General features: G+C 34.3%; 3 protein-coding genes across 4 annotated transcripts; 1 reads left to right on the top strand and 2 right to left on the bottom strand.

The window, feature by feature from the left end:
• Window positions 1-336: 336 nt before the first annotated feature.
• On the top strand, window positions 337-2909 carry LOC125207358 (serine/threonine-protein phosphatase PP1 isozyme 9-like). Of its 2 annotated transcripts, XM_048106659.1 has the most exons (5): window positions 337-395; window positions 490-686; window positions 1680-2239; window positions 2354-2533; window positions 2631-2909. In XM_048106659.1, exons 2-5 carry the CDS (start codon window positions 497-499, stop codon window positions 2655-2657), a joined length of 957 nt encoding a protein of 318 aa, XP_047962616.1. In that variant the 5' UTR covers window positions 337-395; window positions 490-496; the 3' UTR covers window positions 2658-2909. The 2 variants fall into 2 exon arrangements, with proteins under 2 accessions (XP_047962616.1, XP_047962615.1); XM_048106658.1 differs by lacking the exon at window positions 337-395 and having other exon boundaries at window positions 405-686.
• Window positions 2910-3198: 289 nt separating this feature from the next.
• LOC125207359 (bidirectional sugar transporter SWEET17-like) lies at window positions 3199-5063 on the bottom strand. Its single transcript, XM_048106660.1, has 6 exons — window positions 4920-5063; window positions 4784-4820; window positions 4492-4705; window positions 4246-4407; window positions 3949-4068; window positions 3199-3507 (listed from the first exon to the last, which is right to left on the bottom strand). The coding sequence occupies exons 1-6, from the start codon at window positions 4951-4953 to the stop codon at window positions 3385-3387; spliced, it is 690 nt and encodes a 229-aa protein (XP_047962617.1). The 5' UTR covers window positions 4954-5063; the 3' UTR covers window positions 3199-3384.
• Window positions 5064-6038: 975 nt separating this feature from the next.
• On the bottom strand, window positions 6039-8961 carry LOC125208453 (bidirectional sugar transporter SWEET16-like). Its single transcript, XM_048108073.1, has 6 exons — window positions 8767-8961; window positions 8590-8626; window positions 8071-8281; window positions 7805-7966; window positions 6683-6802; window positions 6039-6594 (listed from the first exon to the last, which is right to left on the bottom strand). Exons 1-6 carry the CDS (start codon window positions 8798-8800, stop codon window positions 6271-6273), a joined length of 888 nt encoding a protein of 295 aa, XP_047964030.1. The 5' UTR covers window positions 8801-8961; the 3' UTR covers window positions 6039-6270.
• Window positions 8962-19435: the final 10474 nt, after the last annotated feature.

Genomic DNA, 19435 nt, shown 5'->3' with positions numbered 1-19435 from the left:
ATATTAACAATATTTATTTTTTCTACATATATGTTCCTTATATTTTATCATAAAACTACCTTCTACTAATTTTTTCCACTCCCTTTTTGCTTCATTTTATAAAACCCATGCTATATGAAATATAGGAAGTTTTGTGATCCATATATCCATAATTAAATACCAGCTCTTTGAAGGGTAGTTCTGGTAAATAAAAACATTACGAAATCTTCACTAATACTATAAATGTTGATTGTGATCCGATCAAATTACGGTTTATATAAATAATGTGATATGAAATTAAGGTCGACCAATAAAATAAAATAAGTAGTAACTAATTAAAATTAGAGCCAAAGTAATCCGAAACGAAAACATCAAATATTGAATTGAATCTTGAAATAAAACAAAAACAGAGAAAGGTAGCCATTACTTTTCTTCATTTATGATTTGCCTTTGTTTTATCCAAAGACTCGAATCCAATCCAATATTGTTAGCAATTTGATTGAATTGTAGAAAAGAAATGATGACGATGGAGGGCATGATGGATACGGCGGTGCTGGATGATATAATCAGGCGTCTATTGGAAGGGAAAGGAGGGAAACAGGTGAAGCTCTCCGAGGTTGAAATTCGCCAGCTCTGCGTCAACGCCCGCCAAATCTTCCTCTCTCACCCCAATCTCGTCCCTGTCCATGCCCCTCTCAGGATCTGCGGTCTCTCCCCCTCTCAATTTTGGATATGCTTGTTATTATCTATTTGGTGTTGAGATTTGATAATTTTGGATTGTACTTGAAGAAATTTTGATATATGTGGCCAGAATCATGCACAAAAAAACACAAGAGTATAATTGTTTGTTGAATTGTGGTTGTGTGGTGTCAATCTGATCAGGTTTAATCAATGTGTTGGGTATAATGTGATCGCTTCTTCCCAAAAACAATATGCTCAATTGGCAACGGAATAAAATGAGGTTATATCAGATAGTTGCATTTGTGATCACAAGTTCTCATCTTTGTAGTGTTTGTCTGGTTACATTGTCTCTAGAAGTTCAAATCTTTTGGTGTTACTGAGATTAGATTTCAAATGAGGGAAAATGGTTCATCTTTCCACCACTTAATACTGCCTTGTAATGTTGGATATACATATTTATATATATGTATCTATGCTTCTGAAGCTTCCTAATATGTTGATGCATTCATTGTAACCTTACTCATCATTGCTGAGCTCCTCAGTTCTCGCACAATCGTACAATCTTTCCATAAAGAACATCTTTACATCCAAAATAATCCAGTTGCATTCGTTTACTGTCCTATTTTACCGTCTATTTGATGTGTTTATACATTTTGATATATTCTTCCAGCTCTACATTTAGTTGTATCTATTTATGCATCAAATGAAAGTAAAGATGCGATTGAGAAGATGAGGGCATGAAGAATGTGTACAAAGTATGTAAAGTTAGGTTATCTTATCTGTTTAAGAGTGTCATTTCATCACCATAAATTACTTCATATTTCATTCAATGTGAGCATTTATTTTTTGAGGTACAACAGGGAACTGATACTGTGAAACAGAATGTGTAGATTGAAACTAATTTCAAGTCACCAAGTAGAATAGTAGGCTCAAAACATTGAACTTCAGTTTTTTGTTTCTGTCTATCTGGTGTCATTTTTATATCTTTTGTGGCCTTAGTGGTGACACTATATTTACAGGTGACATACACGGTCAGTACCAAGACCTTTTGAGGCTCTTGGAATATGGTGGATATCCCCCATCTGTAACTTACCTCTTTCTCGGAGATTATGTTGATAGAGGCAAGCAGAGTTTGGAAACAATATGCTTATTATTGGCTTACAAAGTAAGGTATCCCACTAAAGTTTTCCTCTTGAGGGGAAACCATGAAGATGCGAAGATCAACCGTGTTTATGGATTTTATGATGAATGCAAGAGGAGGTTCAATGTCCGGCTTTGGAAGATATTCACCGACTGCTTTAATTGTTTGCCCGTTGCTGCACTCATAGATGAAAAGATACTCTGCATGCACGGTGGACTCTCTCCAGAGCTCAAAAACTTGGACCAGATTAGAGAGCTTTCGAGGCCAACTGAGATTCCCGATAGTGGTCTACTATGTGATTTGCTTTGGTCCGATCCTGATGGCAAGATTGATGGCTGGGCTGATAGCGATAGGGGCATTTCTTGTACTTTTGGGGCTGGTGCAGTTGCGGAGTTTTTGGATAACAATGAGTTGGATCTCATTTGCAGGGGTCATCAGGTATATATGCTTCTCGTTGCCATGTTTCATCTTGTTTATCCTTCTTCTGCTTTCTGATTCCTAGACAAATCACAATTTTGGCGTTTTATGTCGTAATGATTTGATATTTTGAAGGTGGTGGAGGATGGATATGAATTCTTTGCCCAAAGAAGACTTGTGACTATATTTTCCGCCCCAAACTATGGTGGAGAGTTTGACAATGCTGGTGCCCTTTTAAACGTGGATGAATCGCTAATATGTTCGTTTGAGATACTAAAACCTGCACCAAGCAATTCAAAAGTTCCTCTAAAGAAGGTATGGTCGTTCTTCCATTCGTAAGCTGAAAATTTGATGGCCTTGTGGCATCTCTGACTTATCACATTTCCCTTTTCTTTACTTTGTGTTTTGACAGCCTCCCAAAACTGGAGGCAGCATGTAGACCAGAAATGGTAGATGAACATCTGTAACAGGGAGTAGGACGAGGAGAAGGCTGCTTTTCTTTCTCTGTTTCATACATCTATAGCGTCAGCATTAAGAAAACTATATGTAAATTGGGATAGATGGAAGGTGCTGATTTCAGTTGGTTGAAGAGAAGCTTATTATATATCTCAGCACAGTTGCATTTGAGTAAAGCTAATATATATTTGGTGTTGAGAAACTTGAAACGCAGTGAATTGTGTTTTGTTTATTATCCCTTTCTCACTCATTGCATCCCACTCATCCATGCATCACTTAGAATGTAACTGCAGGAATTATTTCATCTTCGATGATTATATGATACCTTTTGCAAGGGTTAATTTGGCCTTCAAAAGGTCACACTTCTCTCTCTCTCACAACATTCTTGCTTTTGTAGATGCTTTCTTTAATAAACTGATTGAAATGCAGATTATATGTATTGTGTGAGTTCTCCTTGGTGAGAAGTGAAGTTTTAGTAGTAGATTCAACTGAAGTAAGAGATGTATATTAGTAAGATACATAAGAAAAGATAAGACGGTGTCTGATTTTTCTCATTAAAATCTTACTTCTTTAATCCAAAAAGAATATGCAAAAAAAAAAAAAAAGAATGCAAAGGACATCTACTTACATTTCACACGATACATCAATTTCTTTCAATAACATTACAATAAAAAAAAAAAAAAAGCCGCAGAAAATTTGAATTAATAATTTTACTCATCAGAAACAGGTAGCAATGGATCTGTGTGGTGAGAATGCTTTGATGGTTGAGTGTTATAAATAGCGTAGAGCGCCAACTGAATTATTCCCAGCAATAATCCAATCGCATTTGGCACCTGTCACTTCCAATGTTATTCAACTATGCAAAAATAATCATAATATCATCTCTTTATTTTTAATGTAATTTTAATTATTATCACTAAACCTACATGTCAATGTTTAGGGGGATTTCACTTTTAAAGCTTATTTTCGATTAAATTCAATAGATTAGGTATGTGTACATTTATACATACGTATAATCTAATTAACAATAGAAAGGATCACATACATGGTAGTTGTACTTTTTTCTAAACTGTCCCACTAGTACAATTAAGTACTATTAAGGTAAGGTTTGTTGATTTAAATAATAATGGACACTTATGATAACTAAAATATTGGTAAATATGTGCTCCACTTCCACCTAACCGAAGAGAGAATATAAAAGTTTAGTGGGATTTAATTAGTTGATTTATACTACAAGTGCAGATATATTTAATAAAGAGATATTTAGTAGTTACCCCAAGGAACCAGTCCTGCGCTAGCACTGCATAGAAAGTCCAAACCCCTCCATTCAAGAATAGGAAAAATGTTAGAAGGAAAGGCATATACTCCACACTCTTTGTTTGCATCACCCTTTTCTGCACGCAAACACTTTTCATTATTCATTCATTCATTTTTTGTAACACAAAACTATAAAATAATATATGTATATAGCTGTTTAATTACTCAAGAAATTATAACTCAACATTTTGTTAGTGTAGTAATCAAATTAGTAAAGTTTCCAACATTAAGAAAGAAAGAAAAATGGTAATTACCATGGCTGCAAGAGGTGAAGCATACATAACAACATTGAGGGCTGATGAGATGAAGCCAATTGCATCAATCCTGGCATCCCCTTGCAAAGCCATATATGTGGCTAATACAGCTACAACAAAAAATCCCACATCTATCACTCCAAATAGTATTGCTGTCTTAGCCTGCATATATCATACTTGGGCAATTAATTATTGAATGCATCAATAATGAATGAAAAATTGAAAATGAGGTTAGTAATATAGTACCTTTATGGATGGAAGAGAAGCAAAATAAAAGAACAAAGCAACGTATATGAGCTCCACAACCACTCCGAAGCCATTGACCGTAGCTACCAAGTACGCGTCGGGTTTAATGATCCCATAGTATGTCCACAGAGACGAATTCAGCAGCGTACAAATGTACGGAAGGCTCTCGAACTCCTCTGTCGTCTTATGTTTCACAATCCGAGCAAACGTTTTCCTGCGTAATTATTTTAAAATTATTTAATTAAATCACCACTCATCAGTGTATAACTTTCTTATACTTATGCATACTTACACTGGAGATAGAAACACAAGAACTGAGATTATGTTCCCTGCAATTGCAAACGCGTTTAACAAATTAATCATCTCTGTGTTTTCTTCACAAAAAAATACTATTGTATAAAAAAAAATTGGGTTGTGGTTGTGTATACCTATAATACCAACGAAGAAGATTAGAGCATCCATGTTAATTGCCTGAAAGATTTTGATCTTTGCACAACAGAGAAGCAAAATATAAAGGGAGCTAAGTCTAGAAAAATGTGATTTTTCTAATTTTTTTTTATATAATTGGATGAAAGATGATGATGTTCACGTTCCATATGTAGACTTTTTCATCACAAACGCCTGTGCTGTGATTCACGTGGAGAATATATTAACTACTCTACTATTTATAAATTAACTATGACAATATTTAATGATCTCATTTTTGTTAAGAACAAAGAAAAAGACAAAACCAAAATTAAAAGTTACTATTAGTCAATTGATTGCAATTTGAATTCACTTAAAAAAATTGGTGATAATGTCTGTTCTTAACTTTTTATTAATATAATTAATGTCGTACATCTCAAGGAGATCTATATATCTTGTCAAAATGTTAGTAGTTACCAATTTCGATCTGTAATTTTCTTAGGAAAAAAAATTCTTATAGCGATTAGTGCGCTGATGCTCTAAATTCTAATATCTTGGTGTTAAAGTGAGCACGTTTCCTCCTCATATGATAGAGTATTAAAATATGAGCTTGCCAGGTCTCATGGTTTATAGTTTATACATAGTTCGGTCCACATATATAAGTTGTTAGAAAAAAATTATGGATAGTTGGATAGGAAGGAAAGACTCTATCTATATTTTTATTGAATACAAAAGATATGGCAATCTATGTGTCCCCATCTTAATCTCATTTAGTAGTACTAAAAAATTATCATATATGCGCACTTCCTTTCAAATTTCATAAATAATTATATAAAACAATATTAGGTGATAGAGTTTGCACCTATTGACAAAATACAATAATATGTAGGGTTAGTATTTTCAACTAGATGCGACAATGTTTATTAAGAGTGGGTCTAATATTTGTGTTAGCTTAGCTGCGACTAGCTGGTTTCTAGTTTTCAGTTGGCCCTTTCTTATTTATTTTATTTTTATTTTTTTGATTCATTCTCAAAACCAAAAAATCTATGCTATTTTAAAGTTTCCACAAGCATAAGAAAAGAGATCCATTTCGATGCATCATCCAAATTAAATCATAAGTACTTATTAGTAATAAATTTTAATTGGAGAATAAATGAGCAATTACTAATTGGGGAATGGATAAATAATACATTGTGCATCCTCCTCATGTATGTAATTAAGGATTTTCCATAACAAAATAACACAAGGGATATAGAAATGGAGGTGATGCATGCATCCCAAATAAATAAAGCAAGCGTTATTACCAAAAACCATACCATTATTATAGTAATATGCTTATCTAACCAATGAGTTGGGCTTTGAATACGAGTGGATTTAAAGCCCAATATTTGATTGTGAACCTGTTTCAATGTCTCTCTGAGTGAAATTCTCCAATTCCAATGGGCCCAAAGAAGGTGTTTTCATATCATGTTGGGTGATGATTGAGGTGTTGGGAAGGCTATTGGCTTTGTGTAGAGTACTCCCATTTTTCGTCTTCTCGTCCAAATCTTGCAATTGAAGCCCATCTTTTACGAGATGGGCCGATCCTTCCTTTTCTTTCCTTTCATCATCCGATTCTACGGGCCTCGATTTATTCTTGTACATCATGTATAGGATTAATTGGAGCGAGCCCAATACGAATCCAATTCCATTTGGCACCTTTAATTAGCATCATTTTCAAAATTAAATTAGTAAAAATAGATTTCCGAATGATGACAAACAAAAAGCTGGGTATTGAAAAGCTTACTCCAATGTAGTAATCTTTAACGAGTAGGGCGTATGTGGACCAAACGCCTCCGTTGAGAAATTGGAAGAAGGAAAGGAAGAAAGGCATATACTTCACACTCTTCGTCTTAATCACTGTCCTCTGCAACATAAATAAAACTAACTCGTTAATTCATGAGTTAATTATTTTCAGACCAAGTTTTGTCCTCTAATCATAGCCCTATTAATTTTAGCTCAACAACCTTACATATTACTACTACTACTCCCTTCGTCCCGCTTAAGATGACATGTTTTCCTTTTTAGTTTGTCTCAACTAAAATGACACATTTCCTATTTTGGAAACCTTCTCTCTCCAATTAATATATCAAACAACTTTTTTTCACTCATATTAAAATATTCATCTTTCTTTCTCTCTCTATTTTAATACTTACACCCACCTTTTCTCTCTTCAATTAAATATTTTAACCAATGACTCCTAAAATCTCATACCAACTAAGGAATGTGTCATCTTAGCCGGGACGGAGGGAGTATTATTAAAAACCCCCAACTCGGCCCAATTCGGTTATTGGACTTCACAATCCTTGAGTTTGAACACCCAAATCTATACTTATAAACCCAAACCATTAAAAAAAAAGTAATCCATCCCATCCCTATGTAGCTGAGTTTTAGTACTCCCTACGTCCCACAAAAGATATCACACTTGTGGAACAACACGATATTTTAGGAGGTTTTGTTTTGTGTGTTAGGTGGATGGAAAGAGAAAATATAATATTTATATTATTGTGAGGGAAACTTTTTCTGAAAATTGAAATGTGATATCTTTAGTGGGACAAATTAAAAAGGAAAGTGAGACATCTTTTATGGGACAAATGGAGTATTCCTTTTTAGATTGTCTAATTAGAGCTGAGTTATTTTCTTTTTAAACAAAAAGCAACACATTTCTTCTCTCTTTGTTTCTTTATGTTTTTCTTTTCATACTTAACTCACTTGACACAATTTTTCTTAAATCTCGTGACGAAAAAAATGCCTCTACTAAACTAGTACAAAGGGACGGAGGGAGGGAGTATTATTATTGTCGAGAAGAAAGACAAAAAATGTCCCAATTGATAGATGAGAGAAAATGAGAATGAAGATAGGTGGGTACCATGGCGGAGAGAGGTGCAGCATACATCCCAATAGTAAGTCCAGCACATAATAGTCCAACCAATGTGATCCGAGTTGCTCCTTTCAAAGCTAATAGGGTTATAATTATCACAATTCCAAGAAACGCAACATTCACTGCCGCTACCAACTTCACCGATTTTATCTGTCATTTAAAAACAACAACATCAATTACTATATATGTATATGTATACGATCACCAATTAAGATCATTCAGATTACAAAAAAAAAAAAAAAACTATATATGACCTTGATGTTGTGGGGAGCGTATATGAGGAAGATGATGACGTAGACGACGTGCAAAGCAGCTCCTGCTCCATTCACGGTCACGACGAGCAAACCTCCGGTCTTAAGGAGTCCGTAAAATGTCCATAAACTTGTACTCAGTAAGGTGGTTATGTAAGGGAGTCCTTTGTAATCCTCTGTTGATTTGTTCTTCACTACCTGCTTGAATGTTTTTCTAATACAATAACAAAACCCTAATCATATATATATTATATGTCATCAAAAAGTGCTAGCACTAATGATCATAACAAAAAGTGACACCTTTCAGTTGTTGGATTTTGGCTAAGAAATGTGTGGCTACAATACAAATACAGTACTGTGCAATTTATTTCTCTCTCTCTCTCTATATATATACCCCACATATATGGAGTACCTATTAATTAAAAATATGCCTTCTAAACTTCATAAATATGTGTGTCAGTATGTGTGTTCTATACTAAGAATTTAAATATTAATCTTAATTAAAGGAAGAAAGAAACTTACATTGGAGACGTAAACATAAGTATAGAAATCACATTTCCTGCCCCATCAGAAAAAAAAAATGGTTAGTTTATAACTGAAACCAAAATTTTGATATAATCATGCAAATTCTAGTTGAGTAACATGTCATGTTGGTACAAAAAGGAAATTAGTATATTGCAAACAATATATAGTAATTACCAATGATCCCAATAATGAAGCTTAAGCTAGCCATGCCCAATCAACTATATTGTAATGATAAGAACAAAACTTGCAGAGTTTGAAGGAACACAAGAAAAAACAAGCAAATGTTTCTTTTTCCTTGTATGTATATATATTCTGATATTGTGAGAGGTAGAGTGTGTTATGTTGATGGAGGGGTAAGGCTAGAATATATGTATATATAAAAAGAAGGGTTTTTATATAAATGAATGTGTAGTAGGGTTTAGAAGATCATATATATTGTGCAATAGAATGTTGCCACGCCTAACTTTATTTCACTGTACATCAATTTCTGTTTCAATCAAACAGATTTTGTGGCCACGATACACGTGTCGCATTTTGGAGGCATCACATGTTCTTTTCTATCTCATTCATGCATGTCGCATAAACCACTTTCCATTTGCCCTCCCTTTTTCATGTAAGAAATTATTTTCTGTTTCGTTTGCATAATTATGATCTTAATGTTAATTAGGTTTCGGAGAAATTGTTAATTTAATTCGATCACGCAATAAATAAAAGAATTTAATGTTGCACATGGGGAAACTCAAAATCATGACGAGAAGGTTTTAATTTATGTGTGGCCTACTTGCTCAATTTTACTTTCGCCTCGTCTTATACTGTTACATTGGATTCTAATTTCTACACACGTATCTCTAAATGAAATATTATTATAACATATGGTTTCAGTGGCATCTTTTTTTTTTCCACCACCTATATGAGATATGACCCATACTCAATGGTGGCTTTAGAATCAAAATTGATGATGACAAACCATGTAAAAACCATTACATGCTCTGAAACTAAATTTTATAAATTAGTGTTTGATTTGTTAGGAAAAATAATAACACGATATACTATGAGATAAGTCACAATAAGATTTGTATAGGGGTAAAGATAAGATGATTAAGAGTAAGTTACAATCTAATCTTGATATTTATGAAGGCAGATCAAGATATATTGTCACTACATTAAACTTTTTAAAATATATACAAGACTTCAAATTTAATCATAATCTTTAATCACAAGTAATCATGAAAATCAATTTGTTAATAACAAGTAATCATGAAAATCAAATTGTTAATATAAAGTGGTGGTGTATTACACTTTTGACTACCAAGACATACATTCCAACCATCACCACCATATAGGGTGGCCCAATTATATTGTAAACTTTAATTCAGTGGAGACTATTATTACTAGCTAGTTAGTTTATCATATGCAGTATGATATTGTCCAAATCAGATTTTTGCATCAAAATCTGAAACCAATTTGTTGATATGTTTGTGTTGGAGCCTCGTGATATGATAATCATCATTAGGTAAATGTTGGTACGAATTTTATGTGCTTTGATTCTTCTAAGTAGAAAAGTGTCATTTCAATGTAGGGGAGAAGTTGCTCTCAAACTTTTGCAAACTGCAAACTGGAATATCAACTCAAAACGTAAAGAATCATGCGTCTCTAAATGTTGAAAACATTCAAAGCAAGCTTCTCTATATTTAGAATACATTCAGAAATTTTCATATTTATTTCATTTCTTTGTCGGCTTGCTTGTAATCTTGGACTTTATTTGTGAAGTTAATTAATGTGCTCGTTAATTTTTTTAGGCTCACACCCACATTTGTATACATAATACAGGTTGATAGGATGTATAATCAATGTCCACATGGTGTAAGTTTTGATGAATTAATTAAAATACTTATAATAGCAAAACGATTGAAAATAGAGTACACTGAAATTACTACTTTGAATTAAAAGATTCTACGCGCATTATCTTTGCAAGCTTTTTAGGAAAAATGTTTGACCACGTGTTAGGAGGAAACTGTTACCAATATAACCACCTTCAATTGGATCATGATCAGACCAGAGTAGCTCACAAAAATTTCAAAACTACCATTATGTGAATTGATATCTTCTTTTCCGTGATGTATTTATCAATAAAATTACATTACACGTGAAGATTAGTAATATATCTCAATTAGCTAGTCCAAGCCAACCTTTCAGAAAATTGATAAATACCACCTCCATCCACCAAAATTTGTCCTATTTTTCCATTTCCGGCTGTCCCCTAAAATTTGTCTCATTTCACTTTTACCATTTTTGGTAGTGGACCCTCATATTCCACTAACTCATTTCTACTCACATTTTATTATAAAACTATCTAATATATAAAAGTAAGACCCACAATCTACTAACTTTTTCAACTCACTTTCCATTGGGGGTGGATCCCCTGCTGTGATGGGAACACAGCAGGGGATGCTGTGGTATTTAACGGCATAGTATTGATACAAATATTGCATTCCTTTTCCAGCGTATTGGGTCAACTTTAACATACTGTAGTTTAATCCAATAGCTTTTAACTTATGATGCATTTACCATTCGAGAGTAATATATTTTAATAGTAGTATGCTTTATTTTAGTGATTCATGCTGTACAATAATTCTATAAACTAACGATTAATTAGTATATTGAACTAGGTACTCATTAAAACTTATAGCTTACTTAGTTCACTAATTAAAATTTCAAAATTTTATATTTATTTGTATTCTCTTTTCAATTTTATTTAAGTATTAATATTATGACAAATTAGTCTAATATCAATAAATTATTATTTAAAATCATAGCTAAATCTTATCGATTGCAATTGGGAGTTATCAATTGTACTTAATGTGTCAAACTATTTACACAATTTCTATTAAGTAAATATTATGATATTTAGTTAAGATATTAGAGTCAATTAAGTGTTTCCACATTAAGTGTTGTTTTATTATACTTAAAAATAAAATTCTAATTTAATTACAATATTACTCATGTTTAAATTTACGCTGTCAAAATGGCATGAGACGGAGGGATACTATATTATAATAATTGAGAGTTAATTATGTAAGGAATAACTGTCGTTCAAATTATTTTTTTTAACTTCTAGTTGATCTCATAATTTTTAATATTAAAATATAAAATTATAACTTTTATTTTTTTCTAATCATCTCACAATGCCTAAAAATGACGCCATTGTGTTTCCTCATCATATTTTGATTTTCAGTAGTGTGAAGAGAATCAATTAGTGAAATATGGGGTATATAACGAAAAATAATAGATATCACAGGTATTAACGAACAGACCGAAAAGGAAACTAGTAACAAGTAATGACGGACGGAGGGGTATTAGTTTTACTTAACCTGCATAGGACAATTGAGAATATTAAAATGTTATAATTGAGTTTCAAAATTCTGGAATGAGCTAAAATTCAACAAAAAATTCTAATTAATAAGTCCCTAAATCAATAAGCTCTAATTATGATTTAAATTATAATCTATCAATATTACATTACTTTATAATATAAAATGATAAAAGTTTAATAACTAAAAATAATATTATAAAACACGAACATGCTCGTGCACCTTGATATGAATAATGGTAATTGATAACATAGAATACCTATTTTACCGCAGCATGTAATATATATAAGCTTAATAGGAATAGGAAAAAGAAAAGGAAAAGGAATGCAATATTTGCATCAATACGACGCCGTTAAATACCACAGCATCCCCTGCTGTGTTCCCCACCACAGCAGGGGATCCACTCCCATCCCCTTTCCATTACATTTTTTAAAACCTGTGCCGGATCAAATTGGAATAAATTTTGGTAGACGGAGGTAGTAAAAGGAGTAGAAGTACATTTCACAGTAAACTATCCAATTTTTTTTATATATCAAAAAAGCTCAAAGCCAAAAACGGCGAGCAAGCAAGCCCAGAGTACAAAACTCCCAAACGAAAAGAGCATCAAACAACATCAGTCAGAACCACTCAATAGACCACCAACAAAACACGTCAACGGCCAAAAAACCAACACACCCACCCAATCAATCGAAAAACTAAAAAAAGAACTCACGACCAAAAGCGTCCACAAACAACAACACAGACAAAAAACACAACAAGCTGAGAGAAGAGACAACAAAAAAACAACCGCAAAGCTAGATACCTGGTCCCAACTTATATCTCCGGTCTCTCAAAGTTTAGACTTTCTGACTCTTTGTGTCTTCATATATCTCGCCCACTCTCTAATGCAACTCAACCCATCATGCATCTTGCCCCGGATAGAACGGAACGATAAACTACCCTAATATAAACTAAAGATACTCAATGAGATTAAAGATGATGCTCAGACAATATTAATACTCCATCCGTCCCATAAAAATATGTGCAATTGATATGGCACGGGAATTAAGAAACAAATGGTAAAATAAGAAAGATGAGGAGAAGAGTAGTTATAGTAGTGTTAGTGGATAGTGAGACCCACATTATTATAGGAATAATAAATTGGGATAACTTTCCAACAATAGAATACACAAATTTTTGTGGGACGAACGAAAATGAAAAGTGCATATGTTATAATAAGACGGATGGAGTATTAATATTAATACGCAATTACACGAAAATCTTTTTATTTTGTTTGTATTTCAGAGTGAATCTAAAATTCTTAGTTTGATAGAAGTTTATATTTTAGTTTTCATGCAATTTGTTTGTATTTCAGAGTGAATCTAAAATTCTTAGTTTGATAGAAGTTTATATTTTAGTTTTCATGCAAGTAAATTTCTATTCACTATATCGAATTCATATATAGAGATAGTTTTGACATATGGGCGGGACGGCATATGGCTCAAACATAATATTACTATCATTTACAGACGCATTAATAAAATTATTTGTGTATTTCAATTAATATACTCATAAGATTAGGTTTAGGTGAATGGAAAATTATATTTTATCTTACAAGTAAGAATGCACTATAAAATCATTAGGTTCAGGTTGTTAATTATGGAGCTTAAAATATCTCCTATCATATTTAGGATTTGTTTTCTTGAAGTATATTTTCTTGTGATAGATTTATTCCATAGAAGATATTTCCTTATAGAATATGTTTCCTAGTTTGACTAGAATTATGGCTCTCTATTGTGCTTATAAATAGAGGTGCTCCCTCATTGTAAAATCATCCTGAAATTATATGGTGAAATCTCTGGCTTGGCATCGCCTCCAGACGTAGATACACATCGTATCGAAATGGGTAAACAATTCCTTGTGTTCATTCTCCTTTATATTCGTGATTGCCTGTGTTTATTTCCCAACAACTGGTATCTAGAGCCTAAGGTTTAAGAGGCAGAAATCACGATGGGGATCGACGGGAAGATTGCTGTAGAGAAGTTCGATGGATCTGATTTCGGATTTTAGAAGATGCAGATTGAGGATTACTTGTACGGTAAAGATCTGTGGAAACCTTTAAAAACCAAACCCGAGAAGATGGAACTAGAGGAGTGGGAACTACTGGACTAAAAAGAGATGAGCACGATTAGGCTATCGTTGTCCAAGGATGTGGCTTATCACACGACTGCAACAAAGTCGACGAAGGAGATGATGAAGATCTTGGAGGATATGTATCAGAAGCCATCAATGGCAAACAAGAAACATCTGATTAGACATTGTTTAATTTTAGAATGCAAGAGGGAAGGCAGGAGCAACAACATCTCAACGAGTTCAATATGATTACTCCGCAACTGAATTCGGTTGATATAAAATTCGCTAATGAAATTCGTGCCCTAATTTTGCTATTGTCCCTGCCTCAGAGTAGGGCTGGCACAGTGACAGTAGTTACTGCTGCAGAGACAAACCTGACGGTTGACAGAGTAAGAGATCTGATGATTAATGAGGAAGTCGCCGAAGAGAACTAGGATCTTCTACTTCTGGAGCCAATCCAAGAAGGATTTGGATCAAGTTAAATGCTGGAATTGTGATGAGTTTGGGCACTTTAGGAATCAGGGTGAGGCACCGAAGAAATATAAGAATAAGGATCAGAAAGAGAAGAATATAGCAAACGCTACCATGTCATATGACGATGGCGAGGCGTTGGTCCTAAGTGTGAGCAGTCCGATGGAATCGTTGGTATTAGATTCTGGAGCGTCGTTCCATTCATGCAGCAATGTGGAGATAATGGAAAACTAAGTTTCTGCCGATTTTGGGAAAATACATATGGCTGATGACGAGCCCTTAGATATCGTGGGAAAGGGAAACATGATGGTAGTGACATCCAATGGATCCGTGATAAGACTGGATAGAGTCAGACACATTCCTGGATTACAGAGAAATTTGATTTCGATTGGGCAGCTTGATGCAGAAGGGTACACGGTGACATTTGGTTGCAAAAATTGGAAGATTACCAAGGGAACTATGATAGAAGCTCGAGGTAAGAAGGAGGGTACATTATATATCACAACTAACTCAAAAGATTGCATTGATCTTGCAAGTGAAGCAAATAATGCAGATTTGTGGCACTGTCGTCTTGGCCACATGAGCGAGAAATAGATGAAAATAATGTGCTCAAAAGGTTTACTGCTGGGCCTGAAAACTGTTGAAGTTGGCCTATGCGAGGATTGCGTGTTTGGAAAACAGAAAAGAGTGAGTTTCTCAAGAGAAGGCAAAAAATTGAAGACACAGAAGTTAGAGTTTGTCCATAGTGATCTATAGGGACCAGCACCTGTGAAGTCCCTAGGAGGCTCTGCATATTATATGACATTCATCGACGACTCCACTCGAAAGGTATGGGTTTATTTTATAGAAGAGTAAATCTGATGCATTTGATGCTTTCAGGAAGTGGAAAGCCCTTGTTGAAATTGGAACCGGGCTAAAAGTGAAGTGTCTAAGATCCGATAATGGAGGAGAATATGAACTTGCAAAGTTCAAGGAGTTTTGCGCCGAGAGAGGAATTCGCATGGAGAAGACTGTGAAAGGAACTCCACAGCATAATGGAATCGTAGAGCGCATGAACAGAACGTTGAATGGGCGATTAAGATGCATGAGGTTGAAAAGTGGATTGCCAAATAATTTTTAGGCAGATGCAGTCAACACAACTGCATTCCTAATCAACAGAGGTCCATCAGTTCCGTTGGAGATTCAGATACCCGAGGAGGTTTGGATGGGAAAAGAGGTGGATCTATTTTTTTTACGTATCTTTGGTTGTGTGGCTTATGCTCATGTTAGTTTTGTTGAGAGAAGTAAGTTGGATGCCAAATCTGTTAAGTGTACGTTTATTGGTTATGGAGGCGATGAGTTCGGTTATAGACTCTGGGATGAGCAGAACCGTAAGGTTATTCGCAGTAGAGATGTCGTTTTCAATGAACAGGTATTGTACAAGGATAGATTGGAGGCGTCGATTTCCAGCAGTTCTGAGCCCTAAGTGGTCGAGTTAGACATCACAAACTCGAGTGGGAGCAAGGAGAGTCAGAATGCTGAAGAGGTGCTTGAAGAAGAACCAAACACTCCACCATCGATTATTCCGCTGCCTAAACAGACTGGAGAGCGACGTGCACCTGATATATACTCGCCCTCTAATTTCTATTTGTTACTTACCGATGATGGTGAACTTGAGTGTTATGCAGAGGCAGGAGATGGCCTTAATAAACGAAGGTGGAAAATTGTCATGCATGACGAGTTTGCCTCTCTTCTCCTGAATGGCACATAGGAGCTTGTGGAACTTCCAAAAGGGAAAAAGGCATTGCATTGCAAGTGGGTATATCGAATCAAAGGTGAAGATGATGGTAGCAAGCGCTACAAGGCTAGGCTGGTTGTCAAGGGATTTGAGCAACGATACGATATTGATTATACAGATGTTTTCACTCCTGTAAAGACGACATTCCTTCATGGTGATTTGGAGGATGAGTTGTACATGACACAACCTGATGGATTCATAGTAAAAGGAAAAGAAAATGTTGTGTGCAAGTTGAAGAAGAGCTTGTATGGTTTAAAGCAAGCTCCAAAGCAGTGGTACAAGAAGTTTGATGGATTCATGATGGAGATTGGATATAAAAGATGCTACGCTGACCATTGTTGTTACTACAAGAGGTTTGACAAGAGCTATTTTATTCTGTTATTATATGTTGATGATATGTTGATCGCAGGAGGTGATCCAAAGGAAATGGATAAGTTGAAAAGACAATTGTCTAAACGATTTTCCATGAAAGATCTTGGAGAGGCTAATCAAATTTTGGGCATGAGAATCGAGTGTGACAAGACGGTAGGAAAATTGTATCTTTCGCAAGCTGCTTACATTGATAAGGTTTTGAAAAGATTCAACATGGATAATTCGAAGTCAGTAAGTGTGCCTTTGGGCAGTCACTTCAAGCTGTCGAAGAAGGAGTTGCCGAGTACAAAAGAAGAACGTGTTGAAATGAAGAAAGTTCCTTATGCTTCAGCAATTGGCAGTATTATGTATGCAATGGTGTGTACGAGGCCTGATATTGCACAAGCAGTGGGAGTAGTGAGTCGGTTCATGGGTGATCCGGGCAAGCAACATTGGGAAGCAGTTAAATGGATCCTTCAATACTTGAGAGGTACTACAGAAAGAGTCTTATGTTTCAATGGTAAGAATGTCGAGCTGGCAGGTTATGTGGATGCAGACTTGGCGTCCAATGATCTTGATTGGAGAAGCACAACCGGATATGTATTTACTTATGGTGGTACCGCTATTTCATGGAATTCTAAGTTGTAGAAGACCGTTGCTTTGTCTACTACGAAGGCTGAATATGTAGCTACGACGGAGGCAAGCAAGGAGATGGTGTGGTTGCAGAGTTTCTTAGATGAACTTGGGAAGGAGAACAAGAGTAGCATACTCTACAGTGACAGTCAGAGTGTTATTTTCTTGTCAAAGAATCCAGCGTTTCATTCTAGGACAAAGCATGTTGAGTTGAAGTATCATTACATTCCACACTTATTGGAGATGAAAATCCTGCAACTTGAGAAGATACTTGGAAGTGAGAATCCAGCAGACATGTTTACTAAGGTGGTGACCTTAGAGAAATTGAAGTTATACATAGCTTCAATTGGCCTTGGAACTTGAAGAGAAGGTTAAGCGATGCTAAGCGGATGCAGGGATTGAGATCACGAGGATATGGTTGTTTAGGAGTTGTTAGTCTCCAAGTGGAGATTGTTAATTATGGAGCCTAAAATATCTTCTACCATATTTAGGATCTTTTTCCTTGAAGTATATTTCCTTGTTATAGATTTATTCCATTGAAGATATTTTCTTATAGAATATGTTTCCTAGTTTGACTAGAATTAGGGCTCTCTATTGTGCTTATAAATAGAGGTGTTCCCTCATTGTAAAATCATCCAAAAATTATATAGTGAAATCTCTGGCTTGACATCGCCCCCAGATGTAGATACACATTGGATCGAACTGGATAAACAATTTCTTGTATTTGTTCTTCTTTATATTCGTGATTGTATGTGTTTATTTAATACTACCTCCGTCCCCCAAAATTTGCTACACTTTGACCCGACACGGGTTTTGAGAAATGTAATGGAAAGTGAGTTGAAAAAGTTGGTGGGATGTGGGTCCTACTTTTAATGTATTAGTTTTATAATAAAATGTGAGTAGGAATGAGTTAGTGGAATATGAGGTCCACTACCAAAAATGGTAAAAGTGAAGTGTATCAAATTTTTAGGGACGGACCGAAATAGTAAACTGTATCAAATTTTCAGGGACAGTATAACTTAATGAAAAATTTATATTTAAGTTAATGAAAACATTATATTTTATCTTAGGTGAATACAGAATGGATCCAAGTGGACGATGAATCTCTTTATGTATTATCTACCTTACTAAAGGAAGACCAATATTCATTCGACCAATGTACATTGTGAGATCGTAAAATTATTGAACTACACAAACTACACGAGAGAGAGAGAGATAAGCCAATGACCGACATCTTTTATTGATACGTTTGGGACACATCACCGTCTTTAAGGAAAAATTATAAAATGGAGTAGTGGTGGTTATAGTCTTAGCTTTTAAGGGAATTGAATTTTTTCTATAATTAGAAATATGGAAGATTTGCGGTGGGGAGTGGTGCAGTAGTCACTGTGGATTCGGAGTGGAGCATCTTTCGCCAAACATTTGATGTTTTCCTAATGGATACATCATTATCTTTCAATTCTTTTGGATAATACTTCCGAAAAATATATATTCGACCCATTTTTGGTTAGTTAGTCGTTTTATTAATTTATAAACTAATAATAAACTGAAAAAGAAACGTAAAACTTCCAGTGAGTTGAAATGTATTCCTTGATAGATCAAGGACATAAGTTTAAAAAGAGAGAATCAATAGAAATAAATGATCTAGGAAGAAATGAGCCTTCTTTTTGCTTTAATGAACTATAAATTCATAATTTCATAAATTAAGAAATGCCCTACATTTATGATTATCTATATATAGGAGTATTCATTAAGATCTCAATGCTTAATTACACAAGATATAAATGGAAGTAGTTGGGACCCACTTTCAATTTTACCACTCTTGAGTATTAACCCTTTTTTAAAAAATTCACTTGTACACTTGAAAATATGAAAAATGAAATAAAAGAAGGATAAGGAAAAATTTATCACTTTGACCATCTTTTTTTTCGTTAATTATAATGAAAAACTAATAAAACTGAAATTTAAAATTTATTAAATTTTTGAAGGGTTATGTAATTTTATAAACTAGTAGTATTAAATTTAAAACTATGTTCACCATATCCGTCAACTAAATTAACGTATTCTTTAAGAAATTTATTCACAATTTATTCTCTCCTTATCTCACTAATTTTTTCATTAATTTTTG

This window comes from Salvia hispanica, chromosome 2 (assembly GCF_023119035.1).
Source record: "Salvia hispanica cultivar TCC Black 2014 chromosome 2, UniMelb_Shisp_WGS_1.0, whole genome shotgun sequence".
Classification (NCBI taxonomy): Eukaryota; Viridiplantae; Streptophyta; class Magnoliopsida; order Lamiales; family Lamiaceae; genus Salvia; species Salvia hispanica.
Note: the sequence above shows the minus strand (reverse complement) of the source record. Positions and strands in the feature narration are given on the sequence as shown.

Excerpts from the sequence above, each read along its gene's own strand:
- LOC125207359 (XM_048106660.1), bottom strand. The coding sequence starts at position 4,953 with ATGGATGCTCTAATCTTCTTCGTTGGTATTATAG. Across the intron at positions 4,821-4,919 it reads CTTCTTCGTTGGTATTATAG|GGAACATAATCTCAGTTCTT; the intron begins GTATACACAACC and ends TTGCAATTGCAG. Across the intron at positions 4,408-4,491 it reads CTTCTCTTCCATCCATAAAG|GCTAAGACAGCAATACTATT; the intron begins GTACTATATTAC and ends TGATATATGCAG.
- LOC125208453 (XM_048108073.1), bottom strand. The coding sequence starts at position 8,800 with ATGGCTAGCTTAAGCTTCATTATTGGGATCATTG. Across the intron at positions 8,282-8,589 it reads CTTATGTTTACGTCTCCAAT|AAAAACATTCAAGCAGGTAG; the intron begins GTAAGTTTCTTT and ends TTATTGTATTAG. Across the intron at positions 6,803-7,804 it reads CTGCACCTCTCTCCGCCATG|AGGACAGTGATTAAGACGAA; the intron begins GTACCCACCTAT and ends TTTATGTTGCAG.
- LOC125207358 (XM_048106659.1), top strand. The coding sequence starts at position 497 with ATGATGACGATGGAGGGCATGATGGATACGGCGGTGCTGGATGATATA. Across the intron at positions 687-1,679 it reads TGCCCCTCTCAGGATCTGCG|GTGACATACACGGTCAGTAC; the intron begins GTCTCTCCCCCT and ends CTATATTTACAG. Across the intron at positions 2,534-2,630 it reads CAAAAGTTCCTCTAAAGAAG|CCTCCCAAAACTGGAGGCAG; the intron begins GTATGGTCGTTC and ends GTGTTTTGACAG.